Below are 14,338 nucleotides of genomic sequence, written 5' to 3'. Positions count from 1 at the left end.
TTCTGAGTTTATTATAACCAGCGTTTCAATATATACATAGCTTACATCTATTAAACATACACAGGTGTTCTGGACAATGTAATTAGCGAATGCCAAGAATTCTCAGTGATTTCTCAAGGAGCCCTCCCTTGGCCTCTGTTTTGATATTATCAGGTTATTGCTGTGCTCGTATATTTTTATCTAGGAGCATGCAAGGCCTCCTAGGCAACGGCCCCTCCTGTCTCCATCTGTGCCCCCAGGCGACCGTGCCTGGCTTAGATTGCCCCACCCTGGAGGTCTTACCCCTCATTAGCTAACTGGCCTTCTCACCTCTGGGTCAGTTTGTTGGCAAGCCTTTTCCAGTGATTATTAACCCTTCCTGCGTCAGGTGCGGCTACAGATTCCTCTACATAAAGCCTCACGGAAGATGAGTTCACAGTATAGAATTACAAAATACACAAGAAAACCATCCACCATGAGCACGAATCATCAGACACACCAAACAACAGGATCACATCCTAAGGACTGCAGATAATAAAACAATTTGATAAATTTTTTTTAAAAGCTATGTTTAAAATTATCAGATGCATAAAAAATGAATCAGAAACATGATAATAAAAGAATACAATTATCAAAAAAGAATAAAATAGAACTCCTAGAAATGAGGACTAGAGTCATGGAAATTAAAAACGTAGTTTAGGTGTGGTAGTTACTATAGTTGAGGCTAGTCCTCAATATTCCCAGCCTCCTCCTTCTGGGCACACTTCTCCAGCCACTTGAAGGTAGGTGAGGCTGTGTGACTTGGCAAATAAAATGTGAGCAGAACGACACGTGTGACATTTGAGCTGAAGCCTTTAAGAAACTAGTGTGCAGCTGCCCTATGTTTCTTCCTCCTAACGTGACAAGCATCACTGTTCCACAATAGGAGAAGCTCCATTAGCCTGAGTCCTAGTGAGGAAATGCAGAGCAGAACCTGCTGCCAACTCAGAAGCAAATGAACATGCAGCATAGGCAAGAAATACATCTTTGTTGTTATAAGTTGCTAAAACTTTGCAGTTGTTTATTATTCTAGCTTAACCTAGCTTATCCTGAATGATACAACATTTAAATCAGATTGAGCAAAGTTGAGGAAAAATAGTTAACCACAAGATAGATTTGAGGAAGTTACTGAAAATGCAGTTCAGAGGAATAAATTGATTAAAAATATGAAAGAAATGTTGTAAGATATGGGATATGGAGTATACAATGAAAAAATTCCAAAGACACTTATTAGGAGATCCATAAGGAAAGAATGGGGAAGAGGAAGTATTCAAAGGGATTTTCTAGAATCTGAGAATCTAAAGAAAGACATAAATCACTGGATTCAGAAAGTACAGTGACTTCCGAGCAGGAGAAATGAAAACACGTTAAAGAGAAACTGCAGAACAGCAAAGGCAAAGTGAGATCTTGAAAGTAACCAGAGAGAGAAGAAAGATTATTTACAAAGGAATGACAATTCTCAACAGCAATAATTGAGCCAGAAGACATGAAGTAAAGTCTTCAAAGAGCTGAGAAAACATAACCATCAACCTAGAGATAATATAAGCAGCTGAATTATCATGGCAGTTTGAGGGCTAGGTAAAGATATTTTGAGACAACAACTGAGAGAGTTTACCTCTCACAGACCCTTTCCAAAAGAACAACTACAGGATATACTTAAGGAAAAATAAAATTGAGATCAAAAGAATATAAGTTGCAAGAAGGAATGGTGATCAAAGACATTTGTAAACATGTGCGTAAATCTAAAAAAGCATTCACTCTATAAAATAACAATTATGATGAATAATTTGGGATTACAAAAACAAGGTGAAATAAAAATACTGAGAAACAGTATAATTCAAGATTTGAGGGAGTTATTGCTTTAAGATTTATTCAAGAAAAGAATAGAGATCATGATTAATTTTAAATTTAAAGTCACATAATATGTTAAAAATGAAAAGGGGGCACACTAAAGATTAGGACTAAAATGTATATCTTCCAAACCAACATAGAGGGTGGGAGGGGTGGTTAGGAAAAAATCGATTAATGAAGCAAGGTAAATAGAAAATTCAAAATAAGAAGGTAGAAATATATGAATAATCAAAAGAAATAGAAACAGCTTAAACTTGTTGGTTAACAGCAAATCTCAGATTAGATTAAGGAAAAAAAATCAGCCATGTGCTTTTTAAGAGACATACCTAAAATACATGGATATGTGGGATAGACAGATATATAGTCTAGATGACATTGGTCAAACTGAATCAAAGTGAATTGAGCTTTCAAAAACCTTTCTATATACACATTAATGTTTTCTGGTGGCAGTATTATCCAGATGGGGTGCTAAACATTTTACATGAATTCTATCATTTAATGTATGTACTAAAGAGAAGGAAATCCTAGGGCTGGTTTCCTTTGTTCTGAATTATTTTGTAGGTGACGTATTGAATTTCCATTCTCTATCCACCCTGCACCTTCCTTGCTCATCATTTCCCTGACTGTACATCCCTTGGATAATCAAGAAATGACCCAATAAGGCTTGGTATTGCTACGAGCAGTTTTCATACTCTCTCCAGGGTATTGCCCAGAGACTGTGCAGCAGTGTCAGATGGAGATCAGAGGTCCAAGACTGGGGCTTCTCATAGAGCCCAGAGGAGCTGGGATAAAGTTCTGTCCAAAAAAGTCCCCACTCTGCTGGTGATCATCTCAGAGGGTGAAGGGCCAAATTCAGTGTCCCCAACACCTAGGCCCTTGGACCATCCCTTGAGGATCAGTTCTGGCCCATAGGTACTTTGTCTTAGTGTCTGCCTGTTTCCTTCTGGAGCCTACTCTGAAAGCTTACCTGCCTTCTCTTCTCTGTTCCCTCCTGCTGCAGAAGACGGGGTCCCTCGCACAGCGCGGTCCATGTCCCTCACGCTGGGAAAGGTAGGCATGTTCAAGGAATACCAGGGCTCCCAGAGGAAGTACAACAGAAGTTTCCAGTCGCGCAGGAGGTCATTGATTCTTGGATCCCTGGGTGCCAAAGAACCTCTGGGCGGAGCCTCTAATTCAGCTTCCCACACTTGCTATCTCATCCTCCAACCTTCTCTTGCTCATGGTTTCCCTGACTGTACCATCCCTTAAATGAACGTGAAATGATGCGTCAACCTTGGTCTGGCTATGGTTTTTGCACACTATTTAGGATGCCAGAGACTATGGGTCATTTTTGCTCCATTTCTTCAGGACCTAATAAGCTAAAATAGAAAACATGTTGAGAAATCACTCACCACTAACAAAATTTGTGTTGACTTTGGTCACTCTCACTACCTCAAAGCCAAAACATCCAGTGAACAATACTACAGCATTAGGAACTAGTAGGCATTTTCTAGGCCTTTCTGAACTGTGAGTGCTTTCTCCTTCATGACGGTGGTCCTCGTCACTTCTCTTTCCACAGAACATGCCCCGCCGGAGGGTCAGCGTTGCTGTGGTTCCCAAGTTTAATGCCCTGAACCTGCCCGGCCAATCCCCCAGCTCATCACCCATCCCCTCCTTACCAGCCCTGGTGAGTATGATGGTGCCTGCCTCCCAGCCCTCAGGCTCACTACTGTGGGGTGACTCAGCTTGGGGCAGGGTCAACCAGGAGAGGAAATTCCCAGTGCAGATTCTGGGCTATGAGCTCAAAAGGCTCAATATAGACAAGGCCATGTCTTCCACCTCCCTGAGAAGACTCAGTATCCTTCTGAGGGCAAGGTGCTGGCAGCTCAGTGAGTGTTCCTTGTAGATGGTATCTCTCTTCATGCTTAAGCCACAGACTTCCAAGGTGGGATGATTTTTTTCTGCTTTGCAGTGGGTTGAAGCAGCTGAAGCTTGCATCGTGTAGTAAGTGGTAGAGCTGAGCTTTGAGCCCTAGACTCTCTGATTCCAGAGCCTGAGTTTTTAAGCCCAATGTTATCCTGCCTCGGTTCATTGCAGCATTGTTTACAACAGTGAAAAGCTGGAAATAACCTGAATTTCCATTAAAAGATTGGTTTAATAAATTATGGATATCCCTATAAGGGGTTTCTATACAACCACTAAAACTAATAATTAGAATGTAAATCTTTATTTATTGACATAAAAAAATGACCATAATTTATTAATAAAAAACAATTTAAAAACAACATGTACAAAAATCCCCAGTATACACAGGATAATTCTGTTTTGCAATTTTAAAAAAACAGCGTTTTTCTATGTGTCAACTTAGAAAATTCTGGAAGAATATATGTAAAACTATCAATAATGGTTATCTCTAGGCAATGGTAAAACCACAGGCAATTTTATTTTCTTGGTGTCTTTTTATATTTCTCTAATAAGAATATATTACTTATAATCAGAAAAAATCCATTTCAATTTTTTGTAAACAAAGATAGTTCCTATACAACAAAATATTTTCCAGATCCCAGGCCTTTGTGAATCTAGTTAATCCTATCTAAAACTCCTCTAGTTCTTTCTCCAGTTGTTTCCCTATGCCCTGTCCTTGACCAGCACTACTCTATCAGGAGATAATCTGATCGTGTAAACAAAAGGTAAAGTGGATTCGAGCTCTATTGTGGTGCCCATAGGTAGCAATAACTCGTAAACTTCTTTCACCTCTTCCTGCCTTGAGCATTTCAGTCATCTATGAAATACACAAACTCCCAAATCACCCATTAAAACGAAGGAACCTGAAAAAATTTTTTAAAAAGGAGCCTGGGGAGGGCTAGTTAGTGTGTTTTAACAGACCTATTTCCCATACTATTCTAAATATAGAAATATAGTTCCCAAATATATATTCCTTTAGACTAGGAGTTGCCAAGCAGGGATATACATTAAAATCATGCAGGGTGCTTCTAAAACATTCTATGCCCAGGCTCCACCCCAAGATTCTGGATTCGATCAGTACTTTAAAAAAATCTCCCCCAGCTGATTCTAATATGCAGTTGGAGCTGAGAACAGTTGCTTAACCCAAATCCATTGCAACAAAACAAGGTGGCAGTCCTGGGGAATTTATTATAAAGAAATGTCTGATGGCTTCAGCTTTCAGTAAGGACAAGTGTCTCCTGAGAATTGTGCTTGGAGCTGTATCTCCAGGGCAGTGATGGGCCTGTGTGTGGTAGGAGGCCCGCTGGCATGCAGTCCAAGCCAGTAAACAGGGGACTGAGAAAAACAGTGTAAACTCTTCTCTTCACTCAAGGAAACTTGGAAGAACAGGAGGAAAATGTGCAACTTGTATGTGCCCCAGAGGGCTCTGAGGAAAGGAGGACAGGGAGGGTCCAAGCCTGGGCTCAGATGCAGATTACAAAGCGTGGGGAGGAGGAAGGGAAAGAGGAGGAGAAGCAGCCCCTCCCCAGCATCGTCAGAGACCTAGCAGCTCTGGCCTTTTCTTTCCCAGCTGATCCTCAATTCTCTGTCTCCTGTTTTCCATTCAGTCGGAATCAGCCAATGGGAAAGGCAACCTCCCTGTCACCTCAGCACTGCCTGCACTTTTGGAAAAGTAAGTTTGTTGACTTTCCTTTTAACTTTGGGGATCTCCAAGGAAGATTTTCCCCAAATCACCTTTCCTCCCATCCTCACTCCCAAAACGTGCCAGAAAGCAAATTAAGTTCTAGGAGAAATGAGTGGGATTCTGAGATCCACAAAGATTTCAGACCCAGTTTGCAAAATTCTCAGACCAGGAAGATGCTGTGGCCGAAGCCAAGTGTCCCACAATCTAAGAAGAGCCCAGAGAAGATGGAAGCCTTCTTTGTTGGCTGGGGCTCTTTGGGCTACAAATATAAGAAAGCCTCGACTCTCAGTGGCCTGAATAGTAAGTGCAGAGGTAGGGCTTTTCCAGAAGTGCTACAGCAGGGCCTCGGCTTGGCCTCTCCTGCTTCCTTGCCTCTGCTCACTTTAGATGTTGACTCCATGAGCAGGTTTGTGGTAAATGGCTATGAGTTCTAGGTAATCCATCCAGACATGACAAGATCTAGAGGAAGAAGGGACCATCTCTTCCCATATTTCTTTCTTAGGAATGAACCCAGAAGCCTTTCCTCAGTCTTCCTTATCTTCCTGGCAAATTTGAAACATGATCCCTTTCTAAACCAATCACAGGCCTTGGGAATGGGATTGCCATCATGGGCATAGGCCCTGGAGAGGGGAAGGAGTGTCAGCTTCCCATGAAATAAAATGGCTCCATGAAGAAGAGTAAATTCTTGAGCAAAATCATGTTGCTGTTGGGAAGTGGGAAGGAGAGTAAGTACTGGATTAGCAACCAACAGTGTCAGCTACGCCTAACTTTTCTAGGCATCTATGTAGTTTTCAGGTCTTTTCATCCTCAGCCAGAGCAAGGCAGGCTGTTTCTACACACTCAGAGGAGTTTATAATTTGCTTTTCAAATTCTTTCATTTGCTTGCTGGAAAACATCTGGATCACAGCTGCCACCTCTCAGAACTTTCCCCTTGTGTCTTTCCTCACTTGGTAGAACATACACCTCTATTCTTCCTTCTTCCTTGTCTTGAGACAGCTTTAGTCCCTCATTTTTCATTGCTGTTAGAATAGTTTTCCTTAACCTGGCAAGGAACGTCTATGTTGGCCCCTTTTCGGGACAGACAAGCTCCCAAGCTCCCACCCCTAGACTCAGCCTGTGTTCCTCACCTCTTAGTGTATGCAACCACTGACATACCACTCAGTGACTCACTCCACAGTAGTCTTGAAGTCTGCCCAGCATTTCCTTGCTTTGCCACCTTACCCTGCATAGGCTTATGGGACCTTCATGTTGTGTCGGGTATTTTTGTTTATTTCTTGGTTTCCCTGTTTTCCTGATCACTACAAGGAAACTTTAAATTACAGGGAAATTGTAAAGGGATGACAAACTAACAGCCATGTGGAAGTAATCATGGTCACAGAATCTTACCAAGTCCCTAGAGTCATGGTGCTGGACCATGGTCTCTGAATCTCTCCAGAGATGACCTGAGTGAGAAGCTCACTAAAATTCTCCCTTCCAATCCTGCCTTTGGGTGCACCAATGCCTTCTCCAGGAGGGCCCTCAACAAGGCCTCATTTCCTATTCTCAGCCTGCAGAGCCAGTCGAGCCAGAAGATCTATGTCCCCACTCTTCTCAACAGACTCTGATCATGATAGGGCGGGCCTGGACTCTGTAGAACGAATGCTCTGGCCACTTGAGAGCTTCTATCTGAGGCAGTGGGGAACACCAAGAACCCGAACTATCCTTGGTAGGAAAAATGTGAGGGGCAAAATTGGGGACAGCAGGCAGCAGCCCTGAATTGGGAGTGGCAACGACTAAGGATCAATGGTGACATCACTATCCCAAGAGTTTAGAACCAGGAGAAATGACAGAGTGAGTATTGAGATAAATCAAGCAAGAAGCTCCAGGAAGGTGTCTGTAGCTCACTTTTATGGGCTACCCAGAGAGACCGCATGATCCATTAGCCATGCTGTGGCTTACTCATTTGTTGGGAATACACCCAGCCTGGAAAGATGGCTGCAAAAGGGGGAGGGAATATTCAAAGGGAGAGGGATCAGACTAACAACAGCTACCCTGTCTGGATTTCTAAAAGGTGCTAAGTGATTTCCATCTGAATTCATGAAACTGGAAACATTAAATAGATTGCCAGGAGGCTAACACTGAGACAATCTGAGTGAAAATGAATTCATATCTTCCATTCAAACACAAATGCAGTCGACTCTGGCTACCTTCTCCATATTGTCAAAGAGAAACAATGCATTATAAGTTAATAAACATTGCTTTCTAGATTGTTGTGTTCAGCTTGATGTTAAAATGATTTCACATTTCCCTAAGTGTACACTGACTAAGCCGGAGGGGAATTGCTAAGCACATGAAAGAGGAGAAGATCAAATTACCTGTGGCTAGTTCTCAAGCAAATACCTGAGACCTCCATGGGATTTGAGAGAATTCTGAGCCTTGTTATTGCAGGTCACTTCCTAGTAAACTGTTCACTCCACAAAGGTCTAAAGACCTGTAGACTTAGGGAAAAATATGGAGTGATATTTAAAGTTAGTCTTAAAGATTAAAACAGAACAAAGCTCAAGAGCCGTTCTACAAGTAGGAAGAGCTATTTATTCATAGTCTTTTATTCTCTCCTGCCTTTGACAATTAATCACCAAAGGCCAGGCACCTAGAATGCTCTCAAGGAGCTCACAGTCGAGTGGGAAAGACAGGCGGGAAACAGGCCATTATCATACGATGTGATGGGTGACATCGTGAGGAAGTACTGGTGGCTAAGGGAAAAACACACAAGAAAATGAGAGCCTTAACCCAGATTGGTGGGGGGCGGCGGGGGGGGGGAGGCTCAGAAAATGTTTCCTCTAGGAATTTACTTTTAAAGTGAAACCTGAAGGTTATATAGTCAACTAGGTTAACTGGAGGTTAACAACATTCCAGGCTCTGAGGCAAGAAGGTATGAAGTAGTCAAGGAATAATGATGATGATGATGATGATGATGACTGTTATTATTTACAACAGGCTTACTTTATGCCAAGTGCTGTTCTAACTGCTTTACATGAATGATCTCATTTAATCCTTCCCATAATCCCATGAGGTAGGTATACTATTAATATCCTATTTTATAGATGAGGAAACTGAAACTCGGAGAAATCATCGTTTGCCTGAGGTTACACAGCTAGTTGATAGCAGAACGCATGCTCTTAACCTCTTAATAGACCCTCCAACTGGAAGAACAGAAAGAAGTTCAGCGTGACTAAAGAGAAGAGGATGGATTTTAGAGCTGTTTTTGAAAAAGTTCCCTTAAGCTATCGTGAAAGAACCTAGCGACTGCCTGGGCATGGAGGGGAGGGCAGAGTGGGGTGGAAGCAGAGGGTGTACATGGGGCCATTCACTGGGGCATCAGCAAAGCCATGGATGTGGATGATGCACAGTGCTAGTTTCAAAAAAGGAGTCATTATACTTATACATCACAGAGCAATTTTCACTATAATCTCTAAAATAACCATTTTTCTAGACTTTTGAGGCCGCCAGGGTAAATTGCTTAAAGATTTTATATGACATCAAATATATACAGTAAGCCACTCCCCTTTGCTGATAGTATTCTGGAATGAATTAACCCTCAATCAGCTCATAGTGGACTCCAGGAATCTGGGAGTGAGTAACAGAGAGGAAGGAAGCTCTTCTAGCTCGGGTCCCCTGGGCTGGGCTTGTGCTGAGGAAGCCATGGCAGTGGCGGCAGCTCAGAGACATTGCTGAGCCAAAGAAGGTAAGATCTGTCCATTGGAAAGGATTATAGTCACTTTCAAACATTGTTTATGATGCGGAAAAACTAGACCCTAATATACCGCCGGTCAAACAACTAATATTTTGACTAAATAGCCCCTCGTGTTACTGAGAGCTGAGCACAATGACAAACATTTTTGACCCAGCGGACATGAGAGAACAATGAGCCTCATTTTAATGAATCATCTCAGAAAGAAAGCACGCAGGCTCTTGGGCTGGGAATAAATGCCAAGATCCATGAGTGTTTGGCCCAGAAACCCCTAGGGTGGGCACAGGCTGTGCTCAGCTCCAAGTTTACAGCCGTGCAGAGAGATTCCTTCAGCTCAACCCAAACACTGGGTTTTCAGGAAATAACCATTTACAGAGAGCACTTGCCTATTTTGCAAGATTAATATGCAGAGACTGGATGAGTCACAGAGAAGTCTATCTAACTCAACAGACACGCAAAGGTACTCACTGTGTGCCAAGCACCTTTCTAACTCACAGTCCCTCTCCCTGTGGTCACTGTCATGTGGAGGGATGGGTGTGTCTATGAAACATAAAATGCCCTATCTCCCAGTTATGTTGTGACAGAGGTGTAATGAGGGCATGGAGGGAGGGAGAGATCAACTTGAACCAGAGGGTGTGGGAGAGAGTAAAATTAGCAAAGCTTCCACAGGGGAGAAGGTATTTGAACTGAGTTTTAAAGGTGCACAGGGAGAAACTTCCAGGTAGTTAGAGAAGATATTTAAGGAACTATAAGCTCAGTTGAGGGATCAGGAGATAAGAGCAAATGTTTTACATAATGTGTGCTTCCCCTACTTGCCACTCTACCCCCAGGATTAAAGTAGAGGCTCTCCCAACCCATCTCGTTCTCTAATCAAGCAGCCTTTGAAAGGAGGGCAGCCTCATAAGCCAGGGCCCAGCCTGAGGGCAGGAAGGCTTCTCTCAGCGGGTATCCTGGGACGCCACACACACTCAGAGCCCCAGGAAAAGACTTCTGTTGAAAGGGAGGGCTCAAGGAGGTATGGAAAGTGCCTCTTGACATGAAGTTAGAAGACCAAGGTGAGAGTCCCAGCCAGGTCTACCAACCACCAACAATGTGAACTTAGGCAAGTCATTTAATCAACCTGAGCTTGGGTTTCTCATCTGTGAAGCGGGATAATACCCCACATGGGTGGCGGATAGTACAGTTAAGAACCTCAGCAGATGTCAGACTGTACAAGGTCAAATGCAAGCTCTATCACACTGGTTGTGTGAACTAGGGCTGGTTATTTAACCTCTCTGAGCCTTGGTTTCCTCACCTGTCAAACTGAGAACAATAGTATCACCTCTTTTATTGGATCGTTCACGAGTCGTGAGTGAGATCTTAGCACAGAGTCTGATACATAAGATAAATGCTCGCTCTTCCTGGCATTGGGAAGGTCAAGTGAGAGAATGTATGTGAAAGCATGTTAAGAACTAAAGCCCCGCAGGTGAATCGAGTTGGACAGGGGGATCAACTCAACATGGGACAATTGAGCCCTGGACAGAAGGTCCATATGTTAAAGCGTCAGTGAAGTGGGCCTCCTGGCTCTACTGGGAAAAGTTTTAGTCTGTAGAGAGCCGTGACCGTGGACGGGGGAAGCTGGTTTACCATCACTGGGTCAGCAAAACTCTAAGGTGTGTGAGTGTGTTATGGCACACAATAGACATGCACCTGAGAAACGCAGTAAAGCAGTTTTATGTAAATTTTACCATACTTTAAATTCTCATTTAGGGTTCCTCTGATTCTGAAGTGTCAGAGTAATAGAAATATCAAGTTCTCCATTGAAGATATAAATAATTGCCTGGTAATTTATCAGCTTGAATTTCTTTATAGATCAGGTTTGGGAGAACCTCAGATTGCTCCCAAATTTTACCAATAAATTTACTACACAGCTAGTAATAATAATAATAAATAACATTTGTTGAGTACCATCTTCTAGAAAGTTTACTTATATTTCATCATGAATTCTTACACTGCTGCCCTCAGGTGCATATTCTTATCCCCACCTTACAGTTGAGGGGTCTGAAGCTCAGGAAGGTTAAGTGATTTGCATGTGTTGGAGGTGGGATTTGAACCCAGGTTTGCCCCAGGCAGGCTCTTTACCTCCATGCTACACTGTCCCCCTTCGTACATGTTTCTCATTAACCTCAAAAGTTGACAGCCGTAGATAAAAGAAGTTAAAAGTGTGCTACCAATATTTCATTTCTAATATATAAATTTATTTCACAAAATAATTGCTTTCTCAGCCCTTGGCTGGAGCTATGTTTTTCTGCTCTTGTTCTAATGATTTGAACAAATAGGAAACTGCACATTAGGCCGAGGTCACGTGGAAGGGAGTGGATAATGTAATTTGCAAAAGGAGAACTGTTATAAATAGCTGATATTTTTAGAGTGTTATCTTTCTTGTTCACAATAGGTTTTGGCTTCCAGCCTGATAAAATGTAAATTTTGCAAGGTCTGAGGGAAACTAAGAGATGGGAAACTGATGCCAAGAATGAGGAGAAGGTATAAGGTTCCCTCTTAAAGCCTGTCTGAGAGCTCAGTGAGGGTGGCAGCTGGGATCTCTCAGAGTCTGGCTGGAAAGCTCCGCTCACGGTTTTGCCTCCTTCGAGGGTGCCTCCTTGACATTCCTCCTGTTGGGATTCCAGACACCCAGGTGGGCTGCAGGATCTATAGGGAGGGCATGACCCTCAGGATACTTCCTTTAAACTTGTCCTCAAATGGGCCGCAGCTCTGCCAGGACCCTGCTATGATTTTCTGGCCTGGGCATCGCCCTCTTTCATGTGACGCTTTAGGCCTTCTCATCTCTCCTCAAAACTTGCAAGGCCTCTCTACCTCTCAGTCTCAGGAGACACCTTGTCTTCCACCTGACAGGGAAAACTTAAGCTGTCAGATAGCAGCCTGTTCATCTTCCTTCACCAGATCCCCAACCTGCAACCTACGATCTTCATCTCCTTCCTCCCTTTGTTATAACCAAGGGGAAGTTTCTCCATCTTTCTAAGGTCTGTCCCTACTTCCCTTTTCAAAGAATTTGTTCCTGTGGTCATCTCTTTCTCTCATCCCCTCTACTGGGTCATTTCTATCCACATTCAAATGTGCTTTTATCCCTTGACCCACTTCTTCAGCTATGCATTCCCCCAGCGTACTCTTCTGCCCCCTTTCTGAATCAAATTACTGTGGACCCATTCTTTACTAAGCCTGTCCAATCTTCTGTCTTTGGCTGCCACCATTTCACCAAAGCTCCTCTTGACCACAATATTATCAAATCTAATAGTCGTCACCTTTTCTGTACTCATCTGACATGAACTCTCAGGAATGTGACACTTAGCTCTCCCTCGTTGACACTCTCTGCTCTCTTGGCTCCCGGGACTCCACACTCTCCTGGTTTTCCTCCTACCTCTCTGGCTGCTACCTCTCAGTCTCCCCTGTAGGTTCCTCCTTCTCCCCCTGAGCTAAGGGCAGAGATGCCTATGGCTCTGTCCTGGGTCCTCTTCTCATCCTTCCTCATACTATCTTCCTAGGCAATCTTATCCATTCTCCTGGCTTTAAAAATCATCTATATTCTGACAACACCAAGTGAATATCTCCAGCCTCGAACTCATCTCTAAGCGACTTTGGTATATCCGACAACCCACTTGACATCTCTACCTGGATACCTCATAGGCATCGAAAATTTATCTCATCCAAAAGTTAACTCCTGCCACACTGCTTCTTTCCAGTTCCTCAGACATCTCCATTTCTTTTGGCTTCATACATCCTGCATCCTGTACTTTCCCTCTAACATAGATATGGCTGACTTCTTGTCTTTCACCAGATCTGTGCTTCAGTTACATAGCCTCAGAGAGGCCTTTTCTGACCACTTAGTCTAAGCAAATTCTCTCCTTGTTGTTTTCTGTCACTGCACAGAGTTTGTTTCTTTCACAAAAGTTATCACAATTTGTAGTTAATTACATATTTTTTCTTTCCTTTTTTGGGGGCTTTCTTTCCTGCTCCATGTTGAAAACGACTGCTTCTTTTATTTTCTGATGTATCCCCAGCACACTACAAGGTGCCTATGACTCAGTCAGTGTTCGATAGATACTTAAATGAATGAAGCAAAAGATGGACTGCAGGCATGGAACAACCCTGAATATTTTGGTCCACCTCCATCTTCCTTATCTTAGCACTGTGGAGCTCCCACTAGCTGTCTGTCCACTCACAGCATCTCCGAGAATAGGAATAAAGGTGGATTTGGGAGCATGAGGAGAAGGGGAGCTGGTGCAGTATTTGATGTTTGGGGGTCTAGGGAGGATTCATGGATTAGGGCCTTTATAAAATCTTGTCTCAAGGTAGAAGGATTGAAATGAGTTCAATCCAGAATAAGTTTCCTCACTTGTGATCAGGAAGAGGGAAAAGACATAGCTTGGTTTTCAGACACCCAGTCTTTCCCTGAAAGGATGCCCTTTACTTCCCTCTGCTCATTAGTGGAAAGACAAATGGAGACCCAGATTGCGAAGCCTCTGCTCCCGTGCCGACTCCAAGCTGCCTGGAGGAGATTAGCCAGGAGGCCAAGGCCAGGATGGAGGAAGAAGCATACAACAAGGGGTGAGTCAGACGTCGGCCACCCTGAGGTCACCTGGCAGGTCTCAGATACCTTCCCACAGGCCTTTCCTGTCTCTTAGAGGATTTAGGGAAGCAACCAGTGGCCCCAGGACCTCCTTGACTCAGCAAGGAACTGCATAGGAAAGAGCAGTACTGTTCCACAGGAAGAACACGAGGAAGTAGGGAGAGAGGGTGTGGTTAGACAATAACAAGACTGCCCTCTTTTTAGGCAGAACGCCACTGCCCAGAATGGTCTGGAAATCGGGGGCCCTGGGTAGGTTCCTCTTAGTGGTGCCTGAGGCTTCCTGACACGTGCCCAAAGCTGTCACATTGCTGCCAGCAGTGCCCAGGAGCAGCTGCAACTCTGCTTCCTAGATCTGCCCCGGCTATCCCTTCTTCCTCTAAACGGGAGTCCCCTCGACTGCCAAGTGTCCCCTTCTCTAAGTGAGCTCCAATGACACCTCTGGTCTATTTCAGTCCCTGATGGGACAGAGAACTGAGCAGGGCCCAAG

The 14,338-nt window shown here is 43.5% G+C and overlaps 1 protein-coding gene and 1 long non-coding RNA gene across 14 annotated transcripts in view; one reads left to right on the top strand and one right to left on the bottom strand.

Moving 5' to 3' along the window:
• The window catches only part of LOC103559920 (uncharacterized), a 72,893-nt gene that overhangs the window by 2,191 nt on the left and 56,364 nt on the right, over nucleotides 1-14,338 (bottom strand). The gene's annotated exons all lie outside the window — the stretch shown is intronic.
• IRAG1 (inositol 1,4,5-triphosphate receptor associated 1) overlaps nucleotides 1-14,338 on the top strand; it is a 132,273-nt gene that overhangs the window by 108,357 nt on the left and 9,578 nt on the right. For all 12 annotated transcript variants that reach the window (XM_070626338.1, XM_070626332.1, XM_070626336.1 and 9 more), the window contains 4 exons: nucleotides 2,870-2,919; nucleotides 3,428-3,535; nucleotides 5,421-5,485; nucleotides 13,710-13,829. In XM_070626338.1, the coding sequence (XP_070482439.1) occupies nucleotides 2,870-2,919; nucleotides 3,428-3,535; nucleotides 5,421-5,485; nucleotides 13,710-13,829 (343 nt within the window). The remainder of the gene's footprint in view (nucleotides 1-2,869; nucleotides 2,920-3,427; nucleotides 3,536-5,420; nucleotides 5,486-13,709; nucleotides 13,830-14,338) is intronic.

This window comes from Equus przewalskii, chromosome 6, assembly GCF_037783145.1.
Source record: "Equus przewalskii isolate Varuska chromosome 6, EquPr2, whole genome shotgun sequence".
NCBI classification, from domain to species: Eukaryota; Metazoa; Chordata; class Mammalia; order Perissodactyla; family Equidae; genus Equus; species Equus przewalskii.
This window is presented reverse-complemented; position numbering and strand designations above follow the sequence as displayed.